The following is an 18436-nucleotide window of genomic DNA, read 5'->3' on the forward strand; positions in this document are numbered from 1 at the left end:
CAAACAGCCTCAAGCATCGATTTGGTGCTTTGTATTTCACTGCTCCATTTAATAACATTAAATGCTCCCTGGCAGCAGAGTCGTAGAGTTGACATTCTCCTGTTACTGTAAAACCTAGACGAGGTCAAACCCAAGGGGGTGACGCATTGTACACCCTGTCCCCTACCAGTAAAGTTCTTTTTTTCTGTGATTTTTGTTTATAAGCTGATGGGTTTAGTGGAGATTGGTGTATCCTCATAACGGGATAACTGTATCTCTGTAGTTGTTCCATTTAAAAGCTGAGCAGGGTAGTTACCTTCATCCTGTAACATCCGGTCGGGTTCTTGCTCGTCTCCTATTAACAATATTATTAATTCTCGCGTTTTCCCCGGCAGCTCCAGCCCCGCCGGCGGGCGCGGGACTCGAACCGGCAGCTCCGCCGCTGCGAGGGCGGGGCGGGGCTTCTGCCTAACAGCCCCACTAGACGGCCACTCAACGGCTGGCGGGGGCGGGGCGCCGCCGCGACGTCAGGGCGAGGGCGCCGGTGGGTTTGGCGGGGGGCGCGGAGCAACGGGCGGGAGCGGCGGGGCCGAGGCGAGGGGGGAGGTCCCGGCCGGGGCGGCCCAGCCGTGCGGGACGGCATGGGGGGGCCTGCAGGCCTGCCCCAGGAGCGGTCGGCGGAGGGGGGGCCGCTCGCCCGAGCTGGCGGCACGTCAGGCCCCGCCCCCCCCCCGCCTCAGGCCTCGGCGCCTGTGGGAGGCCGCAGGGCCGTGCCCCCACCTCGGCCGGTTCTCAACGGTTTACGTTTGTCATTCCTGCAGGGTTACCAGGTCAGCAGCGGTCTCGGCGGGTAACCATGTACTGCTTAAATCGGAGGCAGCCTCCACGATGAATGTTACAGTCATAAATAGTTACCAGTATCCGCTAATGCCTGGTAGCGCTCTGGTCCCCAGTCCCGTATGAATTCATCACTGCCGCATTCTGCTTCGCCCCAGGTAAAAAATGAAAGTACAGTTAACAATGAGAGCGCTCTATTTTTAACGTGAAAGTATGTGTTGTACTGCTAATGGTTTCAGTCAAGGACCACAGGTGGTACCACAAGCATGAGTAACTTTTTGGGATGGTCTCTGTTTATAATATAAAAATATTTTAACAAATTAAAGCCCCGAGTTTATTATCGGAGAATTTGTCACTGCTTCTTTATATTGAAACGTGTTCCATCTGTTACCTTTTATAGAAACTTAGCTCAAGCTTTGAGGACAGCACCATTCAGAAACAGAGGCGAGAACTCCAGCTTTTAATTGCTGAACTGAAAGATCGTGATAAGGAGCTCAATGACATGGTTGCAGTGCATCAGAGGCAGCTTCTAGCCTGGGAAGATGATCGGCAAAAAATACTTACTTTAGCAGAACGATGCAACTTATTAAAAAGTAAGTATCGTGCATATAAAGAATAAGATGCTGGTCTTCTAAGTACGTTCAGGTGCTTAGACCCCTCAGTAACAGTTTTGCATCATATAAGAAACCAGCCTTAAATTTGGTGGTCTGAGATCAAAACTTCCACGATGGTACTAAAGTGATCTGATTTTGAAGGGGGTATGATAATCAGATAGCTCCTTTTCGTTTGAATATGTAAATTGCATCTGTGGATTCTTTAAAAAAAAAATCTGATTAAATCAATGTGGGGGAAGAGAACAATTCGCAAACATGCTGGTGTACTGCAGAGCCCTGTGCCCTGAGGTTCTGCTGCACAGCTCTGACATCATCCGCAAGCCACCCAGCTAATCACCTGGCAGCTCTGAACAGTCTTGTTTGACAGCCATAGTACAGAGGTCACCACAGAGTTTGTATTCCATCTGACCTGGGTAGCTAGGGAATCCTGCTTCAGAGTATACAACACAAGCATACATTTCTGAATCGCATGATTTTAAAACACTGGATTAAATTATTTCTGACATTTTAAAAATTGTGTGACAGTATCTGAGCTGTTTTCTCAGAGATGCCTTGTCTCCTTTTTTTTCAGATGAGCTGAACAAGAGAAATGAAATTGTAAAATCACTGACCAAAAGGTTAAAGTTCTTAGAATCTCAGCAGAATGACAGTAAGACAATTGAAAATACACCACGGAAGTTTAAGGAGCTGTCTCAAAAAGTAACAGATGCAACTGTTCACTGTCAGGCTTTGGAGGTAGGAGTTGAGTAATGGTCTGATCTTGCAGTCCAGGCATGTACAGAATGCCAGTGGCATCTGTGAGGTTCACTAGTGAATGAATATTTCATATTAAGGCTCCTGAATTGCATTTGTCTTTTACTACAGTAATGTTAGATTAAGGTATAGCTCTGATTCGTTGCAGGGGGCGGGAAAAGGCAAAAAAACTTTCCTAACCTAGGATTTGGAGTTTGCTGTTTGTTTGCTTAGTTTTGGGGAACACTGCTCAGAACCAGCTTGCCTCCAGAAATGTCAGGCAATGTGATTGCAAAAGGCAGTGCTGGCCCCCAGAACAGTACTGGTACTTGGTTAGGAAGTTCCAGAAGGTTTTATTTACAGCTTTGATTACTGTCATGAACTGTAACGTTCTGAAACTGGTTTAAGGATATGAAAATAATTGGTATTCCAGGGTCCTAGATTTTTTTTTTAAGTGAATTGGCAATGATGTGTTTATTGGGATAATTTTTCCCCTGTATGCAGTACAGTAAAGCAGTATTGCGCGCTTTCATCTGTCTAATCGGCTTGACTTAAGACATGGAGGATATTAAGACCCTTGATCACAAGCAAGTTTGGCTGTAATGAACTGGGGAACAATTTTTACTCTAGTCCTCTTCAGATCTTCACAGCTTGCTCAGAATCCCACATTGCCATTCATGATGTTTAAATAAAGTTGCGCACACAGAGATAGTAGCTTTGAGTCATTGAAGTAGTAGCTGACACTCTTATTTCTGTTCACTAGGAGAAAAATCAAAGTCTCCACTGCTTAGTTTTGGAACTGTCTGCTAAAACAGGCCAGCTGCAAGCGAGAGAACAGGAGCTTCTTACTATGCTTAAGCTGAAGGTAACTTCTGTTGTCTCATCAGGTACTAAATGTGGTCAAACTGCAGTGCAGTTATTGGTGACTGTACCACAGTGGTTTAGTTACCGTTGATCTCACTGCTGTTTAATTCTTAGGCTTGTTTGAGAAGGGAAAAGTGATCAACAAACAATAAACTGGTTTATTTTCATAAACAAGCTTGTTTCCTGGCTTTGATTTTTGGGTTTTTTCCTCAAGAGCTCAGAGGAAAATCTGTGAAGTAGCTATGACTACTGCATTAAGATGTACTGTTGTTTTGTCAAAATCCATACATAAGATAAAACAATAATCGAGAATACATTCTATTTCATATTTCAGGACGAGGCTATACTTGAAACAACTGATCACATTACTGACTTTACATCTAAATTCAAAAAGCTGGAAAGTGCATTGCGTGCAGCAAAGATAGAGGAATTCAGTCTCAACAAAGAAAAGGAAGACCTCAAACTGAGACTGAAAGAACTAATACTTGAAACAAACAAGCTCAAAGGTAAATGTTTATACTGGGCACCTAATTTAGTGTAGACCAGCATGATTCCCTTTCATTCTGGGAAATACTACATTTTGTTTTAAAGATGACCTCTGTGAAAAGATGAAAGAAAATAATAAGCAGCAGGAAGAAATCATTCACCTCAAACAAGAAAACAGCTGCTTGAGGAATGAGCTCGCACTTATTGGTAAGTGTGGGCAGTTGGATTTTTATGCCTTAGCTTTCAACAGCTCAGAGACTTCTAGACAACCAGTTCACTAATATGTGTGAAAGGCAGCTTCTTATCTACCTTTCTTGCAGTTTCATAAAGGTATATGCCTTTGTGTGTCATTCTTCATGAAAGCAATATCTAGGGCTTCTGCAGGGACAGTTTATAAAATTTTGTAAAAGCACAAAGTTCACCAGTGTGATTATACATGGAGGCATAAATGGCTCAGAGGATTCTCTCTTGAAAATTTTTGAGAATTTCATCTCTCCTGTGGTATTAATACAATAAATGGGGGTGGCATTCTCCCTTCTGACATAGGTTGCATAGAAAATGGTGACCTACTGAAAAGAAGCCACAAGCAAAACCTAAAGCTTAGGGCCTATGAATTTACCAGCCCATCCACTCCCTCTGGTGTTTGTATGGAAGTAGTATGTTTACAAACTTGCTTTTTCTCTTGCTTTTCTTTAACTGATGGTTTTGGTTTAGACTGGTTTAATATGCAAGACTTGGTAAATTGCAGCTTGCATCTTCACTATGGTTTTGGGTAGAGAGGAACTCTTCTGTGCTGCGATGGTTAAGAAAGGCAGGCTCATGGTTGCTGCAGTATTCTTTTAGACAAGCAATATGTACCTTGAAAGATTAGGTGACCAAAGTTGTCCTCTGCTGTGAGATGATTTACTTGCCTATCACTTTTTATCTGCCATTACCTTTGCCAAATATTGATTCCATGTCTCATTATTTTAAAAGCAATAGTAATGGGAAGTATTTCCCAGCACTCCCAGTATAAGGCATGAATTAGAATTAATTACTGAATTTCTTTTCCATGGAAGAATGTTAACATGAAAAAGTAAAATACATCAGTCAATGAAGTAGGATATTGCTACTAGTAAAATAAAGCTAGGTGCTGGTGAAAAGTCCGAGGAAAATACTTCATCTGTTTAGTTGTCTTACGGTTTTTGTGCTGTTTTTATTTGGAGGGGAAATAGATCCTGTTGACCTTATGAAAATGCTTTTGTTTTGGTTAGGTACCTGTTTCTACTGCTACACACATACATGTTAAAGAATGTACTTGCTTTGTGTCTGTTCACTTTAAATAATTAAATAATTGTGTATGTTTTGAAACAGTTGAGAAAGCAAAGAGAAAGGATCAACTTCTTCAGTTTGCCAAGTCTAAACAAGCACGGACTGACACAGAACTATCAAGTTTGCGACAGGTGCAACCCTAATTGTGTTTCTACTCTGAGATTATGAAGGCATTTTTCAATAACATCAGATCTGCATGGAATAGTATTAAAAAAGTTAGATCTAGCTATTATTATTAATTAAGAAAAAAAATCAAATTTGCTGTTTCTGCTTTGTTGGGATCCCTACAGAATGTTGATTTTTTTTTTTTTTTCTTTTAAATTAAAATTAAAACTTCATGGTACAAATCCTTGTATTTACCTGTGCTTTTAGCCTTTTTTGTATAATTGTATTTACTCGGTCCTACAGTGAGTAAATACCACGCTCATAGCAGTAAAGTGGAGCGCCCTGTTGAGATAACAGTTCGTCAGCGCATGGGTCTAACCAGAGAGTGCTAGGTTCAAGAAGTCACGTGAAAGGCGTGGGAGTGGGGCAGGCTGCCTCGCACACGTGCCCAAGGTGAACTCACACAATGTAGAGGGGCATGATGTACTGAAAAATCTGTTTTTCAAGAGAGACTTAAAACCAGTGTTTTCACCTGCACTCATTTGAGGTTCTCAAGGCATGTTCAGTTTTTTTAATTGCAAATAATTGATCAGTGTGTTATCTTCTATGTTAGCTTTACAAAAAATCCCCTGCAGTGAAAGCCAAATATCATGACCATTCCGTGTCCTGTAATTCTGCATAGCTTTGAACAACATAATAACAACGTGTATTAAATATCAAATAAAAATAATGATACTCTATTTATGGTGCAGTGTGGTTCCATTTTAGAAGACCACTGCAGCCTTCTAACAGAAATACTGTTTATTGCTGCAAAACATTATTTTCTTAAATACATGCAGAGATGGCCCCTTAGGTTTGGAAGGCTTTGACAATAGTTTGACTACAGTTATTGGTTTATAAAAATGTCTTCCCAAAATATCCTTAAAACAAGCAATGTGTTAGTACCTGATGACAATGTTCCTGCACTCCAGACTTTTCAATAATGCGCTTTACTATCTTTAAACAGATCTACGTAAAACAGCAGCGTGACTTGCAATTTCTTCATGTCAATTTGGAGAGCTCTCAGGCATCAAGGCAAAAGCATGAAAAGGCGGCACATGAAAGGAGGTAAAATAATCTTTTTTTTTTTTTTTTTTTTTTTTTTTTTTTTTTTTTTTTTTTGTAGTTTATTCTTGGAGAGAGACTTCACTGTTCAGCCACAACTAACATCCTAAAAGAGATGTGTGCATGTCAAGATGGCTTTGCTGGACTCAACCACAAACATCCAGTGAAGTTGTCAGATACCTTTTTTTACTTGATAGGAGACCCCATGAGTGTCAGTCATAGAATAAAGTGTTGTATGCAGGCCAGACAGTTAATGATTTATCAAAAAATGGAGTAGTCTAGTGGTAGGGGTGTTAATCTGGCCCGCTGCTACTTTTGTTTAAAAATCAAAGTTTATTTTGCTTTCAGATTAGGAAATTGGTGTATACCCTGGAGGTTCAGACAGAATCACCACACTGTATGAAACATGCGGGAACTCTCAGACTGATTTTGGAAAGTAACAGCCAAATCTGAGCAGACTTCTGTCTGGTTTTGGCAGGATACAGCTGCATATTGGCATATGAATTACCGCAGATCCATGGCTACAGCCTCTGGTTAATGTATAGCTTTAACCTTGAGTATAGTTATGTATGCTCTTTAAATGCAGTATTTCTGACTGTTTTCTTTATCATGCTATTGTAGCATAGGTATGGTATTCTCTGCCCCTGAAAGTAACAGCGAGACAGACACGGTTAGGACTGAGGGCACCCACGGGACGTGCGAGGAGCGTGGAACTGCGCAAGTTCCAAAAAGTAGGGTAAAAACCATCTCTGAGATGTGCAAAGTAGATAACAGACTGTTACTGAATGCATCAGACTTGGAGGAAACTACCTCAGCATACTTAAACGGGTGTCAAAAAGTTGTGAAAGTCTTGGCTGTCCTTACGGAAGAAGAAGAAAAGCAGGATGTTGCATCAAGCTCTGATGAGCTAGACAGCAAAGTATTTTGTGAGGCAAACAATACAAGGCCATTGAGAAACAGGGAAATTTCTGAGAATGGAGTGGAAAGCAGAGACCAGCAAACCTTTGAGTCATCTTTACCTGAATATGAGCATTGGCTTAACATCAGTTCTTCTGTAGATTCGCAAAGTCCTTTGGTCCAGAACACTGTCACATCTGACAAAACTGATAATGAAAATAAAACCTGGGAAGAGAGAACTGGAATTCTGTTTGGCCAAAAAAGTAGAGAGGCTCCTGCTGCAATTCACAAGTCTGAATCTGATTCTTGTAGTAATAACTTAATCATAGAAAAAGATGCATGGTGGAAGCCAATATCAGATCCGGAATGGTTGAAGATTTTCAAACCCATGAAAGGAGATGGAAGTATATGGCATGGAAAAGATTGCAGCTGTCTCAAGACTGCACAAGAGATGAAATGTGTCAGCTCAAAAAGGTTATGTGCTTGTTACATTTAAGAAATAGATAGGTACAAGCTGGAGTTATGTAGAAACTTGGGTGTACAAGCTCTCAATAATTTGTATTATCTCAAGTGATGTTTAAAGTAACTGCTGTTTTAAAATTAGTCTACCAACTTAAAAAGTAGTAAATTTAAAATAAGTTAAAATAGCTCTAAGGTATCATGATTCTATTTCTATGGATTTATTTTTTCGCATCTCTTCTCCTACCCACACAGCTCTTGGGGATAATCTGCAATACCACATAACTTGCCAAATAAACTAATAGAGAAAAATGCAGATTTTATAAATCTTCTGATTTTTGGAAATCCCAGGTGTTGCTTGTAAATCTGGTGGGTAAAATATGTTCTAACCAGAGTTGGACTTTTACAGTGATGTTTCTGTAAGTCAAGAAACAAACCTAGATTTTGTGTGATACTTTAGTAACTGTGTTATTTCTGTTGAGAAATCACACAGTGGCTGGGCAAGAATGTAGGACACGGCTCTTCCGCACAGGCTGCTTCCCTCACTCAGGGCAAGAAAATGAGATGGCAAGATTTAAAGGACAGCAATCTGTCCACTCTCCAGTGCATCTTTGTTCATGGGACTCAATCCCTGTGTTTATGTTGGGGGAGGAAAAAGGACATGTGGTTGGGGATGAGCAGAATGAGATTTCTAATGGTGAGAAGTGTCGGAAAAATACTCAGGTGTCTTAGTGGTATTGGAAGGTATCTGACATATAAATGCTCCTTTGCGTTTATAGAAGTGGTTTTATGCCTGCTCAAGCAAGGGCATTCAGAGCTGTGACTTTCTGTGGATTTGTTGTGTTGGTTCCTCTGTTTCCTTTCAAAAAATTGACTGACTTACCAGCTCAGTTTTAGAAGAGTTTCTGAAGTTTTACAGAAATTTCATAGCTGCCTTTTAGACAGAGAAGAGGAGGAGTAGCTTTTCAGTTGGTAGTTTGACAAGTACAGTAAATGAACAGCTGTTTAAACCTGCTAAGAATTTTAGCCAGCAGGTCTGCCCAACATCCAAAGAAATTAATGTTATGTTATGGAAATATCTGATGTAGGGATGCTTTCATTCTGTGTTGCTTTTAAAAAAAAAAATATTATAGAAATTGTTACTGCAGTGAGACAGACCTGTTCAGAAACAAGGTGAATGGGCAGCCATTGAAAAGGAATGCTGTCCCGGCACATTCCCACACAGCTTAGCTGAGCTTCGTGCTGTGTGTGGACTCTCTCTAGTTTCCCCTGTCCACAAATCATTAAAAAGACTCCATTCCCCTTACATCTACCCTGACCTTTCTTATCTACTCCCCCGGCAGCAGAAATGACACACTACCATCCCTCCAAATCTCTTTTGAGGCTGACTCATGAAAACTGCTTTCACTTTTTGTCTTGTCCTTAAGGGGATTTTAAGGAAGGAACAAATTCAACCTGGGCAATGCAGATAGAGCAGATTCTTCAGTAAGGGAGGGCTGCTCTACCCATTTGGGATTTGCTGCTGAGCTATCGAGTTTTCTTGATGCCCACATTTGGTCCTAGGAGCCCTGCTAATTGGAGATAGATTGACTCAGTGCAAATCCCAGACTGTCTGCTCTCCAGCCTCTGCTGACTCTGATTTGCCACTGAATAAATTCTCGCCCCATAAATGGGAGGAAGGTGGTAGCATTGCAGTCTTCAGTGTGGGCTTCTGTTAGGACATTAATGGCAGAGACCAAACACAGCGTTCTTTCTGGGACTTGAATCTGGATCCTCCAGTTTTCCACTGCTGGCTTCATAGCGCTGATGATGTATTTTATGTGTAGGGAAGGGTGCTGGCACCTCCCTGTCAGCCCAGCAAATATTTTTGACATGAGTTCTTGAATTCTGGAACAGCCAACAAGAAGGCTATTAACGCAGTCCAATACCTTATCCAACTGCAAGAGTGATTGTGAAATACCATAGTGCAGGAATCATTTCTGTGTGCTCTGACTTAGTGACTTCATTTATGTTGGACCAACATTTGCTGCCGTTGGATTTTTATCTCTGTTCTGGTTTTAAAGATGGAGCGTCAGCACTTGCTTGTTCAGTCTGCTCTTGCTGGACTAAGCCACCCGTTCCTTGAGCTGTCTCCCTGCCTCAAAATCAAACCTGTTTCCTCCCCTCCCTCCCAACCTGTGTATTCTTCAGAACTGCCTGTGCTCATTGCATCTCCCCACGTCCTCTGTTCTAGGCTGCTACAGCTTGTTCCCTCACATCTCTCCAGAGCCTTTCCTTTTTCAGAAGCACACAAACGTGAGCTTTTCTCCCCTAAAAGAAAGCCTGTTTATCACAGTGTTTTACAAGAGAAGTGGAATGAGACACAGCAGACACTTTTGAGCTGGCATCTCTCATGAGGGCTTTTTCTTAGATTGAATGTCATTTAAAAATAAACCTTTTTGTAATAGTCTTGCCAGGTATGGAATGTGTTGTTCCACCAAAATAAGTACCTGAAGAATATTTAATGAAATGTTGTATAATGTGAAGGTAGTATTTTCTTTAAACTATATAAATTTTTTTTAATTATTTACGTGATCCAGGCAGTGCTAGCACTGCACTTGTTTTGTTCAGAAGTGTGATGAATACAGAAATGTTTTATTTTGGGGAGATGGTCGCTATTTTATTTACTTTTTAAAAACTGTATGAAGTGGAAATTAGCAGTTGAAAACGAACACTGCATAGCTTGAAACTGCTAGCAAAAACCAGGGCACATCTTTGTACAAGCCACAGACAGCACTCAGTGCTGTATGAAAACACAGCACAGGGGACAGAGGGCTTAGTTAGGGTGCTGCTGGGTTCCTGTACTGCTAGAGTAGATGATCAAGATAATTTCAAACATGCTACAGCTTTTATTATTTCTGGTCTTAATTTGTGATTAATTGGTGCTGGAGCTGAGTGAGGGATTTGGTACATTTTGATAAAACCATGATTTAAGACATTGAAATTGAGAACTGTTTTTCTCTAGGGTAGGCTGTAATAAAGTTAACTTTTAGTGCGGGAAAGGTGTAAGAGAAATGTTTCAATCATTTGTCATGCATATTAAAAGCTAAAGACCTTTTGTATCAGGACAAGCTTGGGATAGCTGTGAGTCAGTGTTCGGACAGTAATAATGTGCAGGGTATGATTTGTTGCTTTTACTGTCATTTAAATTGCTTTCTAGATACTCCTAAATACACTCAGATATACCCAGTGCTAAATTAGTATTTTGTTTTCTTTAAAACCTAGGGGAAGATGTCTGCCAATAGATCGTATGCTTCAGCTCCACACTGAAATGGTAGTCAGGCAGCTGAGTTTTGGGTTTAATCACAGTTTGCCCGAACAGCACTTTACTGTTTGCTGCTGTATTTAAAAATAAGTACAGTAAAACCTCTTTGGGAAAGCTCTTCTGTGATGTCTGAAGTGAGATGGTGACTTTAAAAGACTGCAAAATTCCCTTGAAAAGTACACCTACAAATATTAATTTGCCTAATGGTTGATGGGGAAAAAAAAGGGGGGGGGGGAGTAGGGTATGAGAGAAGAAAGAGTACCAGAGTATTGGGAGGAACTAGATATTGCTTTTTGTGTGCTTTTTGTGTGTTTAAATAGATACTCAAGCACATGCTAATGTAGCTGATCTTGAAACTGGTTGAATGTCAAACTGTTATCCTCAGAGGATGAAACTGATCTAATGAAACACTCTGAGGAACAGAGTAATCTCACAGGCTTGATGGTTTTCTTGGCTCAGGGCCCATAATTATTTATGTTGTCCCATGATTTTCCTTTGAAAGTTTAAAAAGGATGGTGATACTGTTTCTGGCAATGTCTTAATTTTTTTAACAGTGAAGAAAATGTGGATCTGAATTCTTTTCACTTGGATTCTCCCTGTTTGACATCCACCCAGAAAGGAGACAGGCCTCAAAGATGTGAGAAATTCTCTGGTGAAGACCTCCCTCTGGAAATCAATAACCTTTCAGTGACTAAGCCAACAAATAGATGCTGCAATGCTACCATCGACCAAGTCAGTATTTTATTGCAGAATGTACTTCATTAATTTTAAGTGGAATTGTGACTGATGGTAGGAAAGAAATGTCTGCCGGCATGGAAGAACTAGGGACTCGAATGATGAGACAGCAGGCTTAACACAAAGGTGGTAAAATATTTTTTTAAAATCCTTGTTGTCTCAATATGTCTTAGACAGCGTAAGTGTGAGTGAGTTAAAATAGATAAGCTTCTGAAATGAAAGGCTTTAGCATTATGGATGCTGGCTAATTGGTAATTCCTGTAAAGCACAATATCTGACTACACTTGGACACAATTATTAGAAGCTATTGGACTCTGTTTCATTCTTGTTCTGCCTGGTTTTCCCTCTTTCTCATGTCTTTGTTTATTCTCCCCTTTATCACTGAAGTTCTGCTGTTGTGTGCGCTACATATACATGCTTATGAAAATCTGTTAAAAAGCTGACACTAGGAAAGACCTCTGTGTTTATTAGAAATATCAGCATTTAGAGTCTGGAGCAGTGTTGTAGTATTTTGAAGTGAGACATTTCAAAATGGAAGTGATGATTCTTGATATGTTATAATCCTTTGACATATTCTAAAAAGATTATTTCATAACTTTGGCTCACTTTCTGTCTCCTCCAGGACACCAGTTCCCCCATAAGTAAGCTGCAGCATGTGTTGGCTGAGTCTCGACAGATGGTTGCTGATCTGGAGCTTAGCACTCTCCTCCACACGAGCCCTCGCTGCAGTCCAAACAGCAGCAACATTAATACGGTATATATTGCTCTCCCATGACTAGATTTAGGTGGCCAGGAATAGTGACTGTGAACATCCTTTCCCTTACACTTGACTTGTGCTATGACATTATAAACAATATCTTCCTCACGCTTTGCTAAAGAGAAGATTCCTGCATGCCTTAGCATGAAGTACATGAATTTTTTTATAGGATTCTTTATGGCTCCTCAAGGTCATGACAGGATTTGACTTTTGCATGTGTCTAACAGATGGAAAGAAGAAGTCATTTTGGAGAAAGCTGTTGGAGGTCTAGAGAAAAGCGAACACAAGTATGACTTACATTCAGAACTGGTTTATTACACTAGGTATATTTGTGGAAGGAGGACAGTATAGGAAATAGGTGATACATAGAACAGTTTTGTATATGAATTTAAACCAGACTCTCAGTTTAAATAACCTTAGAGTTTTTGTGGGCTCATAGTTTTAGTTCCTTCATTGCAGGGTCAGAGAACGTAGTCAATGGTCAAAGAAAATAACCTGTATATAGCTGTCATGGCAATTTATTTTATGAGCATGAACTCTGATGGGGAGTTTCTGTCCTGAGTATGTCGGCAATAGGAGTAATTGGAGAAGGGGTCACTTGTTTGTTTTCATAAATATCCTTAAGAATTTCTACCTTGTTTGACAAGGAGATTGTACCGCTTGTCACAAGAAATTAGTAAACTTCTGCTGATAAATATCACAAAAGGAGAATTCAGACTTTTGATTTTAAAGCAGACTCCTAATGAGAAGGCTGCATGCTGAAACCTCAGCTTTCTCCTGAAAGGTATTACCTCTCTCTCAAAATGTTGCACTCCTTTTATCCTTAGATGAACTTGACCAGAACAATGTTACTGTAAGCAACAGACAAAGCAATTTTTATAACATGTAGAACCATAAAACCTTAGCTGTGCTGGGACTGACTGACAACGTATAAAGGCTGTGTGCCAGCGTTTGCATAAACTGAAAGGATATTTTGTTCAGAAGTTCATCTGCAGGATTTCATTCAGCATGAAAGACAGCAGCAGTGTAGTCTTTTGCAAAGAGTATCTTGTGGGAGGGATTCCTGAAAAGCTCTCTACAAAACAGTGGTTGCTTGTGGCTCATGCCCAGCCCCATCAGCTGTCTGGCTCCTGCTTACTGGTTGGCACGTCACAGCTCGGCTAAACCGGCTGTCCTTTAGTAGCAAGCATGACTCTGCTTTATAACCTGATACTGCATATTTGAGCTTAGAAATTGGCTTCTCATTTGGAACGGTTGCTTGAATGGATAGAAAATAAAGCAGGCTCGTGTTTACTGGTGACGGTAACTCCTGAACCACATCTGTAGAACTTTGATCTACTTTCACAGCGGTTCTGGGCAAAAACTTGTCCAGCGTGTTTTATTTAATCTATGCAGGCCAACTAATCTGTGCTTAAAACCAGGTTTACATGGGGCTGTTTTAAACTGTGCTTTAAAACATAATCTATATCAAATATAACCCTTAGAATTTAATCAGTATTTGTACCTGTTGGATGCTGTGCCCTGCTTGAGGGAGGGAGGAGAAGACGGAATTAAAAAGTATATCCTTGCTGCTCGCCAGTTTGAATCTGGCAGCTCTATAATTTTTATTATCTGAGTTCTTTGATTTCCATGTAGTGTTTTTGCATTACAATATAGACAGCAGAACTTGCAGAAGCTCTTCACAGAACCCAGTTATCTGCTGCAGAAGAAAGAGGTGCTAAGCTTCCATTCTTTTCTCTATGATGTTCTGTGAGTATGAAGGTGTTTTCAACTTGATGAATTTTTTTTCGTTTGGTTTTTTTGGTTCCCTCTTTATAAATGCATCTGTAATATTAATACAAGTTACGGGCTTCTGAGATGAGCCTGGCACAAGCTTCTAAGTGCACTGCTATGAATGCATTTCCAGTAAAGCTCTTGTGAGTACTGTAACAGCAAACAGATATTAAGGTAGCAAGTAATTCCTTTAGTCAAATAATTAAACTTTTCTCAAGCATGTTCCTCATTCTCTGGGCAGTCAGATCTCGCAGCTCCATTCCCAAGTACCTGCATGCTGCTTATTGTAGTTAAAATCCTTCTGTGTGTTACAGATAACAGGATCAAGGATATGAACATTGTTGAGTAAGAGATTGGGAAGTGTTTTTCAGTGCCGCAGCCAAGGGCTGGTTTAGCATATTGTTCCTGGTCTCAGAGCTCCAAAAGTAGAATGTATTGAATAGAGCTGTTTCAGAATACGAAAAGCAGCCTTGCCCATAGCAGATTGTTTTTTCTTTTTGAATCGGAAATTTCTCACTCTCTGATTATTTGTTCTACCTAATGTGAATTGGATGCTTGCAATAGGCACCGTGCTGTCTGGTTCTGAGGACAAAAGAGTAACCAGATATGGTTAAAATACCCAACACCACATGAAACTGAATAAGAACTAGCAACAATGGGGGGAGAAATCGAGAAAAAAAAAAATCTTGCAGTGCTGACACAACCCAAGCGCATGTCTGCAAAAGGAAGTTATTACACAGCAAGCTGGAGTGTGAAGCTGTGTGGCACTGGATTTCTCATATTGATCAACTCCGATCCAGTGGGGTGCTGGTGCTCAGTTGTTCTCTCTCGGTATATTCAAACTGCAGTCCCTGAAGTGTTTCTCTCCTGTGGAGCCAAACCCTCTGTGCCTCTGGGGAGTGGTGTTGGTTTGTTGCACCCTTATGTTCTGCTGTTTCTGCATTAAGTCTTGGAGACAGTAAGTCTTCTTTCAAAATAAGTTGGGTCTGCTTAGCACACGCTAATGGGGCTCTCGCAGGAAATGGATGCTGAGTAGCTGGAATGCTGTACCTTAACACTGCTGTAATGTTCCTATGTAGAGACCTCTTCTTTTCCTAAAAAGACCCCAAAGGTAAAAGAAGCTGGAGGTTTTATAGATCGAAGCCAGCACTGTGACTTGCATCCTGAAACTACTGATGTTGAAAAGTTTCAGGAGCAAATCCCCAAAATTGCTGAGCACCATGCTGATACAGCAAAGTGGTAAGCGTACGCTTAGCCTACAGAAATAATCTCATTTGCTTCAAGTGAGAAAGAACTGGTCGAACAAACATACCCACAATTCACTGTAGATCCATGACAAGAATTAGTGACTTGTGCAAGTCACTGGCTGCTGCGTAATTCTTATTTTCTTCGTTTATTAAAAGGCACTGAATCACCATGATCAGTTAAATCCAAAGCAGCTTTTGCAGAGTTGATAGCAGGTCCAGAAATAACTAAACATTTGTTCAATTTCATATAGAGAAGTGATTGAATTGATTTTGGTTGGGTTTGTTGGTTTTTTTTTAATTGCTTTGAAATTATTTGAGGGCAGGTGCACTGACAAACATTAGGTTAATTTCCTAACTAGCTGACAGTGGTTTAGCCATTTTCATCAGTCAGTTGTTTTTCCTTTAGAGAGAGATTGGGTGGGGGAGAGTTGAAGAACAAAGGAGGAAAGCAATGAGTAAAAGGATATATTAAGTTTTGGACACCGTACCATGTGCCACTGCTCGTAAACTGTGACTCAGTGGCTGGCTGAGGGCACAAAGATCACTCCTTTTTGCAAAACAAACTGGAAAGATGTTATTTCATAACACTCCAGTGGTGTCCCTGAGACTGTTGTCTTTCTGTGAAGTGCTTTGTTTACCTTTCTCCTCTTTATATTTTTAGTCTATGTTTTTATTCTGTTTGCAGTGTGAAAATTTATATAGTAAATTGACACATATGTGATTGCTTAATAGATTTTAGAGGAAATTTTCCTGTCTTCTAATAAGAATATAATTTTCTGCAGTGGATGAAGAAGTTTCCAGTATAGAATTAATTTTGAGAACTGAAGATCATCAAGCCATCAGCTACAATGGAAGGTTACCTGATTTTTTCCCATGGTTCTCTGAGTGTTTGAAAGACTCACAAGTGGCAAAAAGATGTGACTATGTGGGCATATATTTTATCTTGAAATAAAACATAGAATTATGCCAAGATTAACAAAATTATTTTTATAACTGAGAGCTCAGGTTAAATACTAGCTTGTTTTTTAAGAATGTTAAGTGTGTAATTGTCATGACACAGGAACTATTTTTCTAACCTTTTTTTTTTATGGTGGCTCAGAAATATTTATAGAGTATGACACAACCAATCATTCATTTTTTTCTTAGTTTCTTGTTTTTGTTCTGGATTTCTTGCCATGTAGAGAGAGATGAATAATGTTTATAGGAAGTTCCCAATTAGTGTTGTAACCAGGAACTGCCTCCTACATTGTTGAAATGGGAGAGCTGTCACCCACAAGATGGGCAAAACAACGCTTCCCTAGTCAGGAGCTATTTATTCTAACAAAAGCTTATAACAAGATCAGGTGTGTGTAGGGGCTCTGTTAGCACTGTACAGCAGCAGCCAAGCATAATGTGACCGGCTTTTTAGCATTTAAACTGTTTTTATCTTTGACTATTGGGCAAGACATGTTCTGTTATCGCACTTTGAACCTATTTTTTAAGTAAAGGTCAAATAAGCTAATAAAGGCGACACCTTTGCTGTATCTTTGAATCAAAGAATCACAGAATGGTTTGTCTTGGAAGGGACCTTAAAGATCACCTAGTTCCAACCCCCCAGCCACGGGCAGGGACACCTTCTACTAGACCAGGTTGCTCAAAGCCCCATCCAGCCTGGCCTGGAACACTTCCAGGGATGGGGCATCCACAACTTCTCTGGGCAACCTGTTCCAGTGAAGAACTTCTTCCTTACAGCTAATCTAAATCTCCCCTCTTTCAGTTTAAAGCCATTACCCCTTGTCCTCCCACGACATGCCCTTGTAAAAAGTCCCTCTCCGGCTTTCTTGTAGGCCCCCTTTAGGTACTGGAGGATATTTCTTGCCTGTTTAACACAGCCCAACACATTTGGTACTTAATTTACAATGGTTCTCTGGGACACATGACAGCAACTGCCAGAGACATGAGTGGGCCACTGGGTCGCGTGCGGTTTGTGAGCAGTTTGGGACATCCATGCCAAGTCTGCACCGCTGAGCGCTGCGTGGGGGCAGTGAAGGGGTGGGAGTTTCTGGCTCTATCCGCTGCCACGAATTAATTGCAGTGAAATACAACACTTGCACCATGGTTTCCCCTTGTTAACTCTTTCATATAATTTTCCACTTTCTCTTTAATTACCTAAATGACAGCCTGCTTTCCTTCATGTACTAATGGCCTCAAAATTAGTCAACCAATTCTGATCATAGCCGCTGTCCTCCAAACTCTTTCCTTCCCCGCCTGCAAGCATTACCCACAGAGGGTATCTCAGCTTCTCATTTTTTTTCCAAGTTTTCCACAAGCCTTTCAAGCGCATTTGATTCCTCTACTTGCAGAGCAACTTTACAGGCTCCATCCTCAAAATCCACGGCCGGGGGTATGACAAAAATTCCCCCCCCAAAAACCACCGATGACAGTAGCACAATGCTCACCCTGAAGCTGTCCAGCAACTAAACCGTATGTCAAGCCCTAGAGAAATTGGTGCAACTTCCTAGCATGAGCTGCACTTGCCACTTTAAATGTGTTCAGCGTTGGCAGATGAACGTGGTGAACCCCTAGTGAATTTGAAATGCTCTACTGCTGGCCTTAAAATCAATATAGAAAACTGAGGTCAAGCGATGCACTAAGGATCCGCAGAGCCCTAGGATTTTGTGTCGGGGCTGCCCTGGATTTGTGGAACGGGAAGAAGGGGAGTATTGGGGTTAATTAATCGGGCACCAAGTGACTTCCCAACCAACTGCGTTATCTGCTGCGCTCTGAGGCTCGTATTGAAACTCAAGCCGCCTCAAACTCGGCTGCTTTATTTCTGGAAGCATTACAAATACTCCAGGGAGTGCCTTTGCTATTGTATTGTCATACTGAATTATTATTAAAGAAAACAAAGCTTCTGTTCAGCTCCGGCCTGCTTTCCGCAGGGGCGGATGTGCTCTGTGCTGCTTGACTTTTCTAAAGGCAAGACCGAGAAGCGGGTAGTAATGAAGCTCCAAGTCTCCTAAATGTGCCGTGTGTGTATTTGCAGGGTTTATTTAGAGACGAATGAAGAAAGGCTCTGTTGTGCTCTTGGAAAGAGGAGGTGGACTCGGAAATAGGCAAGTGTGGTCGGGCGGGAGGATCAACACCGTATCTGTCGCCTTTCCTGCACTGCTGCTGCTGCTGCCGCTTCGTGAACTGGGGAAGAGCCTCGGGGCCTTCTGCCCCCGCGGGGGAAGCGGGACCGGGAGGGTTC

The 18436-nt window shown here is 41.0% G+C and overlaps 1 protein-coding gene across 7 annotated transcripts; it reads left to right on the forward strand.

The window, feature by feature from the left end:
* The first annotated feature begins 472 nt into the window (after positions 1–472).
* Positions 473–16735, forward strand: CCDC62 (coiled-coil domain containing 62). 7 transcript variants are annotated; one of them, XM_041125721.1, is made up of 13 exons: positions 473–523; positions 801–974; positions 1217–1409; positions 2002–2165; positions 2926–3027; positions 3361–3532; positions 3618–3719; positions 4866–4954; positions 5935–6035; positions 6654–7403; positions 11247–11424; positions 12050–12181; positions 13841–16735. In XM_041125721.1, exons 2-13 carry the CDS (start codon positions 939–941, stop codon positions 13925–13927), a joined length of 2106 nt encoding a protein of 701 aa, XP_040981655.1. In that variant the 5' UTR covers positions 473–523; positions 801–938; the 3' UTR covers positions 13928–16735. The 7 variants fall into 7 exon arrangements, 6 of the variants coding, with proteins under 6 accessions (XP_040981655.1, XP_040981656.1, XP_029879719.1 ...); XM_041125722.1 differs by lacking the exon at positions 473–523 and having other exon boundaries at positions 557–974; positions 14027–14100; positions 15987–16735; XM_030023859.2 differs by lacking the exon at positions 473–523 and having other exon boundaries at positions 557–974; positions 14033–14100; positions 15987–16735.
* Positions 16736–18436: the final 1701 nt, after the last annotated feature.

This window comes from Aquila chrysaetos, chromosome 9 (genome assembly GCF_900496995.4).
Source record: "Aquila chrysaetos chrysaetos chromosome 9, bAquChr1.4, whole genome shotgun sequence".
NCBI lineage: Eukaryota > Metazoa > Chordata > Aves > Accipitriformes > Accipitridae > Aquila > Aquila chrysaetos.

Excerpts from the sequence above, each read along its gene's own strand:
- CCDC62 (XM_041125721.1), top strand. The coding sequence starts at position 939 with ATGAATTCATCACTGCCGCATTCTGCTTCGCCCCAG. Across the intron at positions 1,410-2,001 it reads ACGATGCAACTTATTAAAAA|ATGAGCTGAACAAGAGAAAT; the intron begins GTAAGTATCGTG and ends CTTTTTTTTCAG. Across the intron at positions 3,028-3,360 it reads TTACTATGCTTAAGCTGAAG|GACGAGGCTATACTTGAAAC; the intron begins GTAACTTCTGTT and ends TTCATATTTCAG.